This window comes from Oryctolagus cuniculus, chromosome 14 (genome assembly GCF_051225735.1).
Source record: "Oryctolagus cuniculus isolate XC-2025 breed Fujian yellow rabbit chromosome 14, ASM5122573v1, whole genome shotgun sequence".
Taxonomy (NCBI): domain Eukaryota; kingdom Metazoa; phylum Chordata; class Mammalia; order Lagomorpha; family Leporidae; genus Oryctolagus; species Oryctolagus cuniculus.
Genome location: NC_142880.1, coordinates 275,603 through 289,603, shown reverse-complemented (window position 1 = coordinate 289,603; position 14,001 = coordinate 275,603). Strand labels below are relative to the sequence as shown.

Here is a 14,001-nt window from a genome sequence, read left to right as displayed (position 1 = left end):
AGCTCTCTGCTGTGGCCCAGGAGTGCAGTGGAGGATGGCCCAAGTGCTTGGGCCCTGCACCCACATGGGAGACCAGGAGAAGCACCTGGCTCCTGCCATCGGATCAGCGCGGTGCGCCAGCCGCAGCAGCCATTGCGGGGTGAACCAACAGAAAAAAAGGAAGACTTTTATCTGCTTTCTCTCTGTCTCTCTCTCACTGTCCACTCTGCCTGTCAAAAAGAAAAAAAAGAAAGAAGTTGAATACCTTTCTTTTCCATTTTTCACATTCTATCTTATAAAATATTTAAGGATATTTATATTCTTTGAAAAATTTTAAAGATTGTTTCTTGTTTATTTGAAAGGCAGGGAGAGCGAGCACTCCCATACAGTAGTTTACTGAAGTGGCTGTAACTAGGCCTGAGCTGGGGCCAGAGCCAGGAGCCAAGAAAGCAATCCCAGTTTTCCACATGAGTGCATGGGTGGCAGGAACCACTGCCTCCCGGAGTCTGCATTGGCAGGAAGCTGCAGTCAGGAGCCAGAGCCAGGAGTTGGAACCAGGCATCTTAACTGCTCAGCTAAACATCTGCTTCCATTGGAATTTGTATTTTTATGTGTCATAACTGAGATATTTTTTCATTTAGTCACCCCTTTTTTAGTTATTCATTGACAACTTCCTAGATGCAAGGCCTTATTTCTAGGTTTTTATCTTTTGTTGTTAAATTTGTGTATAGATGGTTATACTTCCACTTTCAGCATTTAGAAGAGACAGTCAAAGAGATGGCAACACCACTTCCTTTTATTAGCAACCTATGTGTTTGTTTTTCCCACATCATCTGTTTTTCTGTGTCCATGAAGTGATTGGCCTTTTCTGTATAGGTGTGTTTCACGTTGAAGAGAATGCAGCATTCAAACTAGAACTTCACGACTATTAGGAAATGATTAATTATTAAAGTATTTTTTTTTCCTCCAGGCTGGTGTTTTTGCATTTTGGGTTAAATTGCCACCTGGTATTCCATATCAGAGTGCCGATTTGTGTTATGGTTGCTGTTCTTCTGATTCAGCTCCATGCTGGTGTGCCTGGGAAGGCAATGGAGGATAGTCCAAGTGCTTGGGCCCCTGACACCCATGTGGGAGAGCAGGATGGAGTTCTTGGCGTCTAGCTTTGGCCTGGCCAAGCCCTGGCTTTTCCAGCCACTTGGGGAATAAACCAATGGATGGAAGATCGATCTCCCCCTCTTTGTTTCTCTCCCTCTTTGTCACTCTTCCTTTCAAATAAATAAATCTGTTAAAACAGGACCAAAAAAAGTTGGTTTTTTTGATGTATAAAATCTTGTTCACATAAGTTACCGAACGAGAGGGCATCTAGATAAATCTGTGGGGAAAATGAAAAATTTTGAGTTTGTTATTCTGGTAGTATTCGGTTGACTGTGTTTAGCTTTTTTCCATGGAAGTGTTTTTAGCTTTTTTCCATGGAAATGTTTCTAGCTCTCTCAAGATAGTAATTGATTTCTACTGAATATGGAAATTACATATGGTAGGATTACTTTAATCACCAATTTTAATGTAACATGTTTGTACAGTTTAAGTGATTCCGCTTGGTTTTCTCACAGCAGAGCACTAGTAGATTTTGGAAGTCTAGTGTCTGACTGCTGAAGCTGTCTTCTTTAATTTTCTGTTTTGTTTCCAGCTCAGAGGAGCGGCGTTTTCTCATCAGCTGTAGAGAATGTACAGCAGTGCCAGGTAAAGCTGTGTTTAGTAACCGGTGTTTTTATGAGGATGCCCCTACTGATTATTTTGTAGACTATCAGACAGAAAAGAAAAACTGCTGAAGCGTTAAGAACAGTGGCTTCTCCTTTACTTTTAAGACACTTTGGAATAATTACATGAGAATCAGAGCATGCTGGGCCATTGCTTTGATAAACAGTTGAGTAAATGTAGAGTATCTTGGCATGCTAATATATTGGTAACCATTTCCGTTTTCCTCCTCCTCCTGGAGCCCGTGGTTTATCAACCGTGTTGCATTTCCTTGGCCTAAGCACAGTCTGAGAGTCCAGCGTGTCAGACCATCTCTCCATACTTTGCATGAGTTGTGGTGAGTGACAGGAAATGGTTCCAGTTTTAGTCTTAGCAGCCGGCAATGACCTTCCCATACAGACCAGTTTAGGAGCATATTTATCTTCTTGTTTTTAAACCCTTCACATACCCAGAGTTCTTCCAGGAATCAGGAGAAGGAATTATCTTCATTCTAACTTCAGCCTTCTAACCAGTGGGAGAGGAGCCTGGTTCTAAAGAATTCTTGTGGTGGGCCCTTGTAATGGAATCTTGATCTGATCCTTTTAAGAGCCTATTAAAATTAAATAGATTAAAATTGTTATTATATCCAGTAAGGTTAAAGTACAGTGCTGTCAGGTTGGATATATCCCACTAATCTTGTGGTTAGATAAAATTATAAAATTGAATGAAGACTTATCAATAATCCACATTGATTTGAATTTAGAAGTACAGATGAAAATTAAAGCCAACTATATATCTTGTCTCCATAGGAGCCAAAATTCAATTCTGAAAGTCACAGTTGTTTGGTTTGTATTGAAAATTCCAACAAACAGAAACCAGAATGTCTAAAATTTGATAAAGGAAGCAAAGAGGGCTTATTTATGAATGAAGACGATATGTGTGAACATTACCACAAAGATTCCACAGACACAATATTTGGTAAAGCCAAGCATGAACAATCAACTCTTAACCAAATACACTCTACAGGACTCAGAAGTAACAGTCTTCATAATGGCAAAGATTCTAGCACAGAAGTATCTAAAGGCAAAGGAATAAAAAGCAGTCAACACAAAATGACTCAAGTAGATGATGGGGATTTCGGTCCAAGAAAGGCCCTTGCTGTGTCTTGTTCCAAGAGAGTGAAAAGATTGAATACACCCCAGCAACATGGGCTGCACAACTCTGACCCTGATGGCCCTGATGGCCTTCCAGGAGAGCCACAAGAACCTTCCAGTCCAGCTCAGTCAGGTCTGAAAGATGGAGCAGGTGACAATATGGAGGCTGGCTCATTTTCCAAAGAGACATATATCCAGAACCTGGATTTATCAAAGAGTCAAGAATCACAGTTCTTGGAATTAAAATCCAGTGACCAAACTAAAGGTGTTTCATTCTCAGGAATTGCATTAAATAAAGAAACAGAGTTACCACTTGTTACTACAGATTCACAGCCGCCTACTGGCCAAGAACAACTCAGAAGCCCTTCCAAATTTCATGAAAACAGTAACTCAAGTCAAAAAGATGAGAGCCTTAATAAGTGGGAAAGTTCCTTCTTATCCTTTGTAAAGAGAACTCTTGATGATGGTGGTGGTGATGATGGTGGTGGTGTTTATACCTCTGAGAAGGCTGTAACGGCTAAAATGGTGATATGTTCTACAGATTACAATAATCAGTATAAGGAGACTAGAACCAATAGAGAAGAGATGGATTTTCAACCGTTTTTACCTTCTGCAGACCATTTTCCACAGGGAAATGAATTAAATGCAGACAGTCTAACCACACTTCCACAACAGGAAGCTGTTATTTTTTGTGATTCAGATAAGATGGTCATTTCTGAACAACATGTTGCAAATTATGGATCTTCTTTTGATCACTCACATGGCAATTCTGAGCAAATATCCCTGACTTGTGTGAGAACAGAGGAAGCTTCACAGTTGACTATTCCTGTGGAGCCATCCAGAGAGCCTCAGAACTGTAGCCCAAGGGCACCAGACCCTTTAATGTGTCAAACAGTTACATGTGTTGTGGAAAACAAACACGATGCCGAAAGAAACTGCACTGAGGGTGGCCAGAATGCGAATTCTTCAAGTGGGCCTTTATCAGCAGTCATTTCTTCTCAAATGATACAAGCAACTGAAGTTGAAAAAATGGGATCAGGACTTCTAGAAAGTGAGACCATACATAGTACAGATTTTCATTCAAATGACAGTGTGAATAAAGAATTGAACTGTGTCCAACAACTTAGCCAAAGAGAAGAAAAGGAAAGTTTTCACAAGCCAGGTATTAATAGCATTGCTTAATTTTTACACATTTCCTTAGATTTACTTATTTTATAGAAATTTCTGAGTTCCACCCATCCTGTAACTGAACTTACACCAGTGAGGACATGAGGGCCATGATGTGGTGTGGTAGTATCATTTTTAAACAAGATTTATTTATTTATTTGAAAAGTGGAATTACAGAGAAAGAGGGAGACACATGTGCACGTGCACATACACACACACACAGACAGAGGGAGGGAGGAAGAGAGAGAGAGGGTGCTTCCATCCATTGACTGACTCCCCAAATGGCTGCAACAGCTGGGGTTGGGCCAGGCTGTAACAAGGAACCTGGAGCTTCTTCTGGATCTCCTGTGTGGGTAGAAGGGCCCAAGCACTTGGGTCATCTTCTGCTGCTTTCCCAAGTGCATCAGTAGGAAGCTGGGTCAGAAGTAGAACCAACCTGGGTCAGAAGTAGAGCCAAGACTCCAGCCAGCACCCATATAGGATGCCAGCCTCATAGGCATGGTATAGCCCACTATGTCACAATGGCATCCCCTGTAGTATTGTTTATTTTGAAAGTCAAACCATTATGATCAAATATGGTTGCTGAACTGATATTGTCAGAAGTTAATAAATAGTATTTCCATCAATTTTTATGTTTCTTTTAATATAACATTTATTAGTACTAGAAACTCTAACATTTTCCTGATAGGAAATTATTAACTGTATCGATTTCAGCTATTTATTGTATTCCCATCAGAATTGAAATCAGCAAATTTTGTATATGTTAATATAGAAACATTTTTAAAGGCTTCAATTCCCTTATGCAATCTATCTTGGAATACAAACCCATGTGTAAATTTTCTCTTCAAGTCATTTAATTAGCAAGGAGAATGATAGTGCTGATATTGTAAAATGTTTGTGTTTAAGGTAGGGAATTAACTAATATCAGTGGAGACGAAGGTGCTGTAAGGAACTCTGAGAAGAAAAGAGAAAAAGCCAGTTCAGAAATGCACATGCCTACTGATTGCCAAGAGCACAACAAAGTTTGGAATTTCAGAAAAACACCAAGATTTTTGAATTCTACCTCCAACCAAGGTTTGTATTTGCATGATTGTGTAGGTGAAACTTTACTAAATCATGCCCAGCAATCCACTCTGCTTCTGAGAATTTCTAAACTTTCTGATATATATACTGTGTGTGTTTTTAAAATTCATTTATTTATCAGAAAGAGCTACACACACACACACACACACAGAGAGAGAGAGAGAGAGAGAGATCCATCTTCCATCCACCAGTTTACTCCCCAGATAGCCACTATATCCAGTTCTGAGCTAGGCTGAAGCAAGGAGCCAGGAGTTTTATCTGGATACCCCATATAGGTGCAAGGACCAAAAACAAACACTTGGGCCATCTTCTGCTGTTTTCCCAGGCCATTAGCAGGGAGCTGGATCAGAAGTGGAGCAGTTGTGACATGACACGGCATCCATTAGCTGCTGGGCCACAATGTCAGCCCCTATTTTTTAGTCATTCCCTGAGTAATAAGATTGTTTCAGCTATATATTTTATTATGGTACCACCAGAGAGTCCATTAGTCTTTAGTTGTGTTCTTCCCATCTTTCTGACTGTGAAAATATCTAGTTTGATATGTGAGAGGAGGAAAGATAAAAAGCAAGGATGCTCAGTGAGGATGGAAGGGGAAGCTGTGTCAGACCCTTTGACACCCCCACTCAGTCCTTTTAAAATAAGGGAAATTTCCAAAGAAGCATAGCCATGGGTTTCTTAGTGTCAGATGAATGAGCTGTGTGTGTGGCAATATGAATAGGCTAACCACCCTTTGATAGTTCTGAGTTAGTTCTAGACTAGGCTGGACCATTTCAGGTTCAGCATTAAGCACTTAAAAGTTGGTTTATACCTACTGTTACTAAGAGGTAGGAAGGTATTCGCTATGACCTTCCCTCGGGGTCCCCCTCTCATGGAAACTGAAGCCCTTCTTATACATCCTGGAGTAGGTTGAATGGTGGCTTGCAAAGCAGATCCATACCCAAATTCCTGACTTGCAAATATTACCTTATGTGTTAAAGTGAATATTACCTTTCTCAGAAAAAGACTCTGTGTATGTAATCAAGTTGAAGACTTTGAGATGAGGAGGTCATCCTGGATTAACCCTAATGATGAGTGTCCTTTTAAGATAAAGAAAAGGGGGTTTGAGACACACAGGAGAAGGGAAGCTGATATGACTATGGAGGCAAAGGAATAGGGTAAGCCAAGCCAGGGAGGGCAAGGAATGCTGACAGCCATCTGCAGCTTTTAGAAGCAGGGAAGGGGCCGGCGCCGTGGCTCAATAGGCTAATCCTCTACCTAGCGGCGCCGGCACACCGGGTTCTAGTCCTGGTCGGGGTGCCGGATTCTGTCCTGGTTGCCCCTCTTCCTGGCCAGCTCTCTGCTGTGGCCCGGGAGTGCAGGGAGGATGGCCCAAGTGCTTGGGCCCTGCACCCCATGGGAGACCAGGAGAAGCACCTGGCTCCTGACTTTGGATCAGCGCAGTGCGCCGGCCGTGGCGGCCATTGGAGGGTGAACCAATGGCAAAAGGAAGACCTTTCTCTCTGTCTCTCTCTCTCACTGTCCACTCTGCCTGTCAAAAAAAATTTTTTTTCTATTTTAGATTATACACAGAAGACCAACTCTATACTAAGTAGAGAGTTCAGCAATATGCATGGGGAAAAACAAAACAAACCCATTCCTCAACAATTGAGACAAGGGCCATTCAAAGTCATTGCATCCTTAAGTCAATCTCACTTCTTTTTTTAGAAACTTAATTAACTTTAAAGAAGCACCCTAGAATGATACATCTTTTGCGAGCATTGAGACATGATTATAATATAACTCTTTGAGGACAGAGGTCCTGCATGTGAAGTTAGTACACAGTGATTCTTGTTAATTTAACAATTAATACTCTTATGTATGACATCAGTGACCACCCGAGGCTCTTGAGATGAGCTGCCTAGGCTATGGAAGCCTTTTGAATCCACAAATTCCGTCAGTATTTAGACAAGGCCATAAGCAAATTGGAAGTTCTCTCCTCCTTTCAGAGAAAAGTACCTCCTTCTTTGATGACCACTTCTTTCCACTGTGATCTCACCCATTGAGGTCCTTCATGTAGGACATTTTTTGCCACAGTGTCTTGGCTTCCCATGCCTGGAATGTTCTCGTGGGCTTTTCAGCCAGACCAGAGTGCCTTAAGGGCTGATTCTGAGGACAGAGTGCTATTTAAAGCGATTGTCATTCTATGAGTCTGCTGTGTGGACTGCTTCTCATGTTGGAGCAATCCCTCCTGTTTAATTCTATTCATTATTATTACCAGACCCTTAATCCTATCCACATGATCACTTTAACATTTACGATGGTTTTTTTACCATACAGCTTAAGGGGATTTGGGGTCCCATGGCAAGTTTTTAAACTGTACTCTTAGAAGTAAGTCCATAGGAATATATGCAGAACTATACAGCTTTATAGTTACAAACATCATATACTGCATAATTACAACATTAGGAACATGTTGATTCTCCCCACCATGCTTACCCTCCCACCCATACTCCAAAACCCTCTTCCTCCTCTTTCTCTTATTCCACTCTTTTTTTTTTTTACTGAGATCTATTTTCAGTTGGCTTTATACACATATGTTTAACTCTATGTTAAGAGTTCAACAAATAGTATATAAAAAAAAACTGTTCCTCAACAGTCAAGAAGAGGGCTGTTCAAGTCATTTCTTCTCAAAGTGTCAATTTCACTTCTACAGATGCCTTTTAGGTGCTCTATTAGTTATCACAGGTCAGAGAGAATATGTGGTATTTGTCCCTTTGGGACTGGCTTATTTCAATAAGTATGATGCTTTCCAACTTCTCCATTTTGTTGTAAATGAGCAAATTTTATTTATTTTTACCACTGTGTAGTATTCCATAGTGTACATATCCCATAATTTCTTTATCCAGTCTTCAGTTGATAGGCATTTGGGTTGTTTCTATGTCAGCTGTTGTGAACTGAACTACAATAAACATGGGGGTGTAGGCTGGTGCCATGGCTCACTTGGCTAATCCTCTGTCTGCAGCGCTGGCACCCTGGGTTCTAGTCCCGGTTGGGGCACCGGGTACTAGTCCTGGTTGTGCCTCTTCCAGACCAGCTCTCTGCTGTGGCCCGGGAGGGCAGCAGAGGATGGCCTAAGTGCTTGGGTTCCTGCACCCGCATGGGAGACCAGGATGAGGCACCTGGTTTTGGATCAGTGTAGCGCTGGCCGTAGCGGCCATTAGGGGAGTGAACCAATGTAAGGAAGACCTTTCTCTCTGTCTCTCTCTCACTGTCTATAACTTTACCTGTCAAATAATAAAAAATAAACATGGGGGTGCAGATAACTCTTTCATATGCCGATTTCATTTCCCTTGGGTCAATTCCTAGGAGTGGGATGGCTGGGTCGTGTGGTAGGGCTATATTCAGATTTCTGAGGTATCTCCATACCATCTTCCATAGTGGCTTTACCGGTTTACATTCCTACCAGCAGTGGATTAGGGTACATTTTCCTCGACATCCTCACCAGCATTTGTTGTTTGTTGATTTCTGTATGTGAGCCATTCTAACTGGGGTGTGGTGAAACCTCATTATGGTTTTGATTTGCATTTTCCTGATGGCTAGTGATCCTGAACATTTATTCATGTGTCTGTTGGCCATTTGGATTTCCTTTTTGAAAAATGAGCAGCTTTGAGCCGGCGCCGTGGCTCAATAGGCTAATCCTCCACCTTGCGGCGCCGGCACACCGGGTTCTAGTCCCGGTTGGGGCGCCGGATTCTGTCCCGGTTGCCCCTCTTCCAGGCCAGCTCTCTGCTATGGCCAGGGAGTGCAGTGGAGGATGGCCCAGGTGCTTGGGCCCTGCACCCCATGGGAGACCAGGAAAAAGCACCTGGCTCTTGGCTCCTGCCAGGATCAGCGCGGTGCGCCGGCTGCAGCGGCGGCCATTGGAGGGTGAACCAGCGGCAAAGGAAGACCTTTCTCTCTCTGTCTCTCTCTCTCACTGTCCACTCTGCCTGTCAAAAAAAAAAAAAAAAAAGAAAAAGAAAAATGAGCAGCTTTATTGCCAGTGGCTTGGGCTGCTGCAGTCTGGTTTCACCTTTCTCCAAAGCTGATCTGGAGTCTTGGCTGCTGGGGTCTTGATTTGTGTGTGTCCACACCCTCCATGTAGGTCCGTGGTGTCTCTCTAATTTGTGCGTGGAGTTTCCTCTGCTGCTTTCTCCCTAACTCTTTCCTGAGATTTCACTGTATCTGCTTCTTTTAAACTATCTTCTCCTCGATGAGAGCAGTAAGCTCCCTCCCTACTCCACCATCTCAAAATGTGTTTATTATTTTTATTTTATTGAGAAAGAGATGGGGAGAGAGAGAGCTAGCGAGTGAGAGATATTCCGTATGTTGGTTCACTCCTCAAATGGCATGCAACAACTGCGTCAGGGCCAGACTGAAGTCAGGAGACTGGATCTCAGTCCGGCTCTCCCACATGGGTAAGAGGGACTCAAGTACTTGAGACATCACCTACTGGCTCCCAGAGTGCACACTAGCAGCAAACCGGACTGGAACCCATGCACTCCAGTATGGAATGCAAGCATCCCAAGGGGCGTCTTAACCATTGCATCAAATACCGGCCCCAAATTTCTGTTGTGTGAGCCACATAGTTTGTGATAATTTGCTACAGCAACCACAGGAAACAGGCAGACTCCTCACTAGCACTGCCCATCCATCATCTCACTAGACTGTAAGCCACTTGAGCAGAGCTGCACTGCCCCAGAGCTTGTAATTTCAGATATCAGAATACACAAAGGCCAGCTTCCTCCCGATCACACAATAGTGATTTCAACCTGGCCCTGAGCTCTGCTGCACCCTCTCACCCTCCACAGCCTTGCCATCAGTATCTTAGTTTGTCTCATTTCAATACAAATAGGCTAAGGCACAAAGCCAGCATTCCATATCAGAGTACTGGGTCAAATCCTGGCTAGTCTGATTTGGCTCCGACTTCATACTGGCAAAGGCAGTGGAAGACGGCTCAAGTACCTGGGGCCCTGCAACCCATGTGGGAAATGCAGATGGAGTTCTTGGCTCCTGACTTTGGTCTGGCATAGACCTAGCTGTTGTGGCTTTTTGGGAAGTGAACCAGTGGGTAGAAGCTTGCTCGCTCACTCTTCCCCCAACTCTTTTCAAATAAATAATTTAAAAAAACGGAAAAGATAAGTTTATTTGGGTACAAAAAATGAAATCTGTGCGTAATTTTTCATATACATTTTTCATATACTTCTGGAAAACTCAGATGCATGAATTTCAGGTTTTTTGCACAAAAATAAACTTATCTTTAATTCCATTTTCCATGAAATTTTTGAAGTACCTCTGTGTGTGTATGTATTCACTTTTTTGAATAAACAATTTCTGAGTGCCGATCTTTAAAGAACAATATGTCTTTATGTGTATATCAGCAGATTATAGATATGAGGCTATCAGTCTTCCTTGTGATTCATATAACCTGAGTCCATTTTTTAGAAAAAAAAATCCTCTATTTATTTCTTGCCCTGAAAGTTGAAGCATAGTTGCTGGTATTTAGGAAATAAGGCCTAAAGGATTCCATGGTTTAGTGCAGTGGTTCTCATCAGAATCCCCTGGAGTTCAATTTCATTGGTGTATTGGTCGTCTCCATTGCTGTACCCCAAATTGGCACAGCAGCTCTGGTGATCTGTTAGTTTCTGGAGGTCAAACCCTCTGATAGGATAGAGATCTCATATGAAGGCTGGACTAGGCAAGAATCCACCACATTGGATTGTTGGGTGAATTCAGTTCCCTCAGGAAAGCACAGGTCCCAGCTGGCTATGGCCCAGAGTCATTCTGTTTGCTGCTTGCAGGACAGCAAGTGACCTAATCAAGGTCGTGGAAGGCTGCAGTGTGAAGGCATTTTCTTGGTTAGAAGCAAGTGATTGAAAAGGAGGGATGTGAGAACACTGTAATACTAGAGTGTGAGGGCCATCAGCTGCCATTTTGGAATCTACCCTGTAGAGCAGGGTTAGGATGGGCTGGTGAATCTTCATGTTAGACAGGTTTCTCAGGTGAAGCTGGGACTGCAGATGGAGTGAGCTTGTTTTTCTCTTTGCCTGGCACTCCTGTCCTGCAGCTCCCATTGAGAATAACCTTAGGTTCCTGGCTTTGGGATGGGGGCCTGGGAATAGAGAAGTGGTTGCCAGACAGGTCAGGACTGGGGAAGAACCGTGAGGCACCCGATGCTGTGTGTTGGGGTTGAGTTCTTCCTCTTTAACCCCCTTTGCCAGCCCTCGATTTGAAGCTTGGCACACCCTGCCAAGTCTTCTCCGTCAGCCACTTTTCAGTTTTCTCAGATTTGTGGAAGTCTTTCTCTTCTGTTGTCTCTCCTACTTTCTTTATGTGGTTCTTTCAAAACGGCTTTTCTTATCACTTTTGCATGGTTTTGCAGGAAATGGGAGACACAAGGGATCCATCATTACTTTCAGCTCCATCTTGAGTGTCTCTAGCTTGCACTGCAAGGAGAAAGTTTTAAATCTTTGCACAGAGATACCATACTGCATTTTTTATGAAGAAAAAGAAAAAGGAGAGCCCAACAGGTCATAGATTGGTATTTTTGCATCTTGTGTCATAGAACACATCCACTGAGATACAGAATAGCTGTAAAAACAAGACTTTTATATTAAACTTGGGTTGTTTTCAGAAAAACCTTATCCGTTGCTAAAGGACTACTGAGAGTGAGATGCGTGTGGAGCGAGGCAAGTTTGTGGTGTTTTAACCAAGTGTTTGACCAGCTGCTAGAATGAATGCAAAGTGATGTGCTCAAGACGTGCAGTAATCTCTTCACAGATCACACTGCAGAGTGGTAACAGCAGTGCTGACACCAGTAATCTCTTCACAGATCATCACACTGCAGAGCAGTAACAGCAGTGCTGACACCAGTAATCTCTTCACAGATCACACTGCAGAGCGGTAACAGCAGTGCTGACACCAGTAATCTCTTCACAGATCACACTGCAGAGCAGTAACAGCAGTGCTGACATCAGTAATCTCTTCACAGATCGCACTGCAGAGCGGTAACAGCAGTGCTGACATCAGTAATCTCTTCACAGATCACACTGCAGAGCGGTAACAGCAGTGCTGACATCAGTAATCTCTTCACAGATAGCACTGCAGAGCGGTAACAGCAGTGCTAACATCAGTAATCTCTTTACAGATCACAGTGCAGAGCGGTAACAGCAGTGCTGACACCAGTAATCTCTTCACAGATCACACTGCAGAGCGGTAACAGCAGTGCTGACACCAGTAATCTCTTCACAGATCACACTGCAGAGCGGTAACAGCAGTGCTGACACCAGTAATCTCTTCACAGATCACACTGCAGAGCGGTAACAGCAGTGCTGACACCAGTAATCTCTTCACAGATCACACTGCAGAGCGGTAACAGCAGTGCTAACATCAGTAATCTCTTCACGGATTGCACTGCAGAGCGGTAACAGCAGTGCTGACACCAGTAATCTCTTCACAGATCGCACTGCAGAGCGGTAACAGCAGTGCTGATACCAGTTGGCGCATGTTTCTGTTTAGTGCTCTCTGCTTACGGTATTTTGAGGAAGTTGTTATGTATTTTCTAAAATTCTTTATAACAGCATTTGGCAGAAAAGACGCCTCAGTTTTGCTCGGCAAATCTACAGAAAAGAAAACAGCTGGGATCAATAAGCGGAATGCCAGAGGGGAGAGTCGGCTCCATTTGGCTGCCAGAAGAGGAAATTTGTCTCTGGTAAAAACTCTGATAGACTCTGGAGCAAATGTGAACCTAAAAGATCATGCAGGTCCGAGTCCTTTCAATTCCATTATTTTCACAATTTAACTCCCTGGTATATGCATTTTAGTCCCCTGAACCCCCACCCCCACCCCCATTTTAGTCCCCTGAACCCCCACCCCCACACCCATTTTAGTCCCCTGAACCCCCATCCCCACACCCATTTTTGATCCTGACTGATCTATACCTGGGAACCAAGTAATCTTTTATACCATGTTATTGTTTAGTTGAATAGTAAGACAGTGTTTCTAAAATCTTTCTCCTTTGGAACAGTTTTTCACATCCATTTGGAAACATTCAGTGTGGTCAACAGAGTGGGGAGTAATTAGTAATTCCTTGGAAGTCTTGATTCCGTTCCTTGTTCCTCGACTTTGGAGAGAATACATGATACTCCCATTTCCTGTACTTTCTACTCTTTCCTCCTCCCTTTGAATTGTTCCTTTTATCTCCCTTATTTTTTCAAAACTTTCAAAATTGATCTTCTAACATTTTGCTTACACACAAAGATCTTCCCTGAAGAATTCAGGAGCAAAACTCAAAGGTTGATTTGGTCAGGTGTCATTTTTAAATGAAGTGTGACAGTGCAAAGATACAAATTAATTAGATATTTTATTTTTTATTTTATTAATTTTTTAAAAGATTTATTTTATTTATTTGAAAGACAGTTACAGAGAGGTAGAGACAGAGAGAGAGGTCTTCCATTTGCTGGTTCACTCCCCAATGGCTGCAACAGCTGGAGCTGTGCCAATCTGAAGCCAGGAGCCAGGAGCTTCTTCTGGGTCTCCTGTGCAGGTGCAGGGGCTCAAGCACTTGGACCATCTTCTACTGCTTTCCCAGGCCACAGCAGAGAGCTGGATCAGCAGAGGAGCAGCCAGGACTAGAACCAGTGCCCATATGGGATGCTGGCACTTCAGTGGCACTTCAGGCCAGGGCTTGTGCCACAGCACCGGGCCCCATGAGTCAGATATTTTAATATTGAGTTAAAGCAAATTGAAATGATTAGCATTTCATTGTATCCCATTGCATTTTCTGTTCTGTAATCCTTCTGTTTGGTCTTTTTTTTTTTTTTTTTTGGCAGGCAGAGTTGACAGTGAGAGAGAGACAGAGAGAAAG

At 42.9% G+C, this 14,001-nt stretch overlaps 1 protein-coding gene across 6 annotated transcripts in view; it reads left to right on the top strand.

Moving 5' to 3' along the window:
• Nucleotides 1–14,001, top strand: part of ANKRD31 (ankyrin repeat domain 31) — a 160,871-nt gene that overhangs the window by 80,007 nt on the left and 66,863 nt on the right. For 4 of the 6 annotated variants that reach the window (XM_070056272.2, XM_051838687.3, XM_051838689.3 and 1 more), the window contains 4 exons: nt 1,667–1,719; nt 2,523–4,029; nt 4,941–5,108; nt 12,716–12,898. In XM_070056272.2, the coding sequence (XP_069912373.2) occupies nt 1,667–1,719; nt 2,523–4,029; nt 4,941–5,108; nt 12,716–12,898 (1,911 nt within the window). The remainder of the gene's footprint in view (nt 1–1,666; nt 1,720–2,522; nt 4,030–4,940; nt 5,109–12,715; nt 12,899–14,001) is intronic. The other 2 variants (XM_051838690.3, XM_051838691.3) reach the window with 2 other exon arrangements.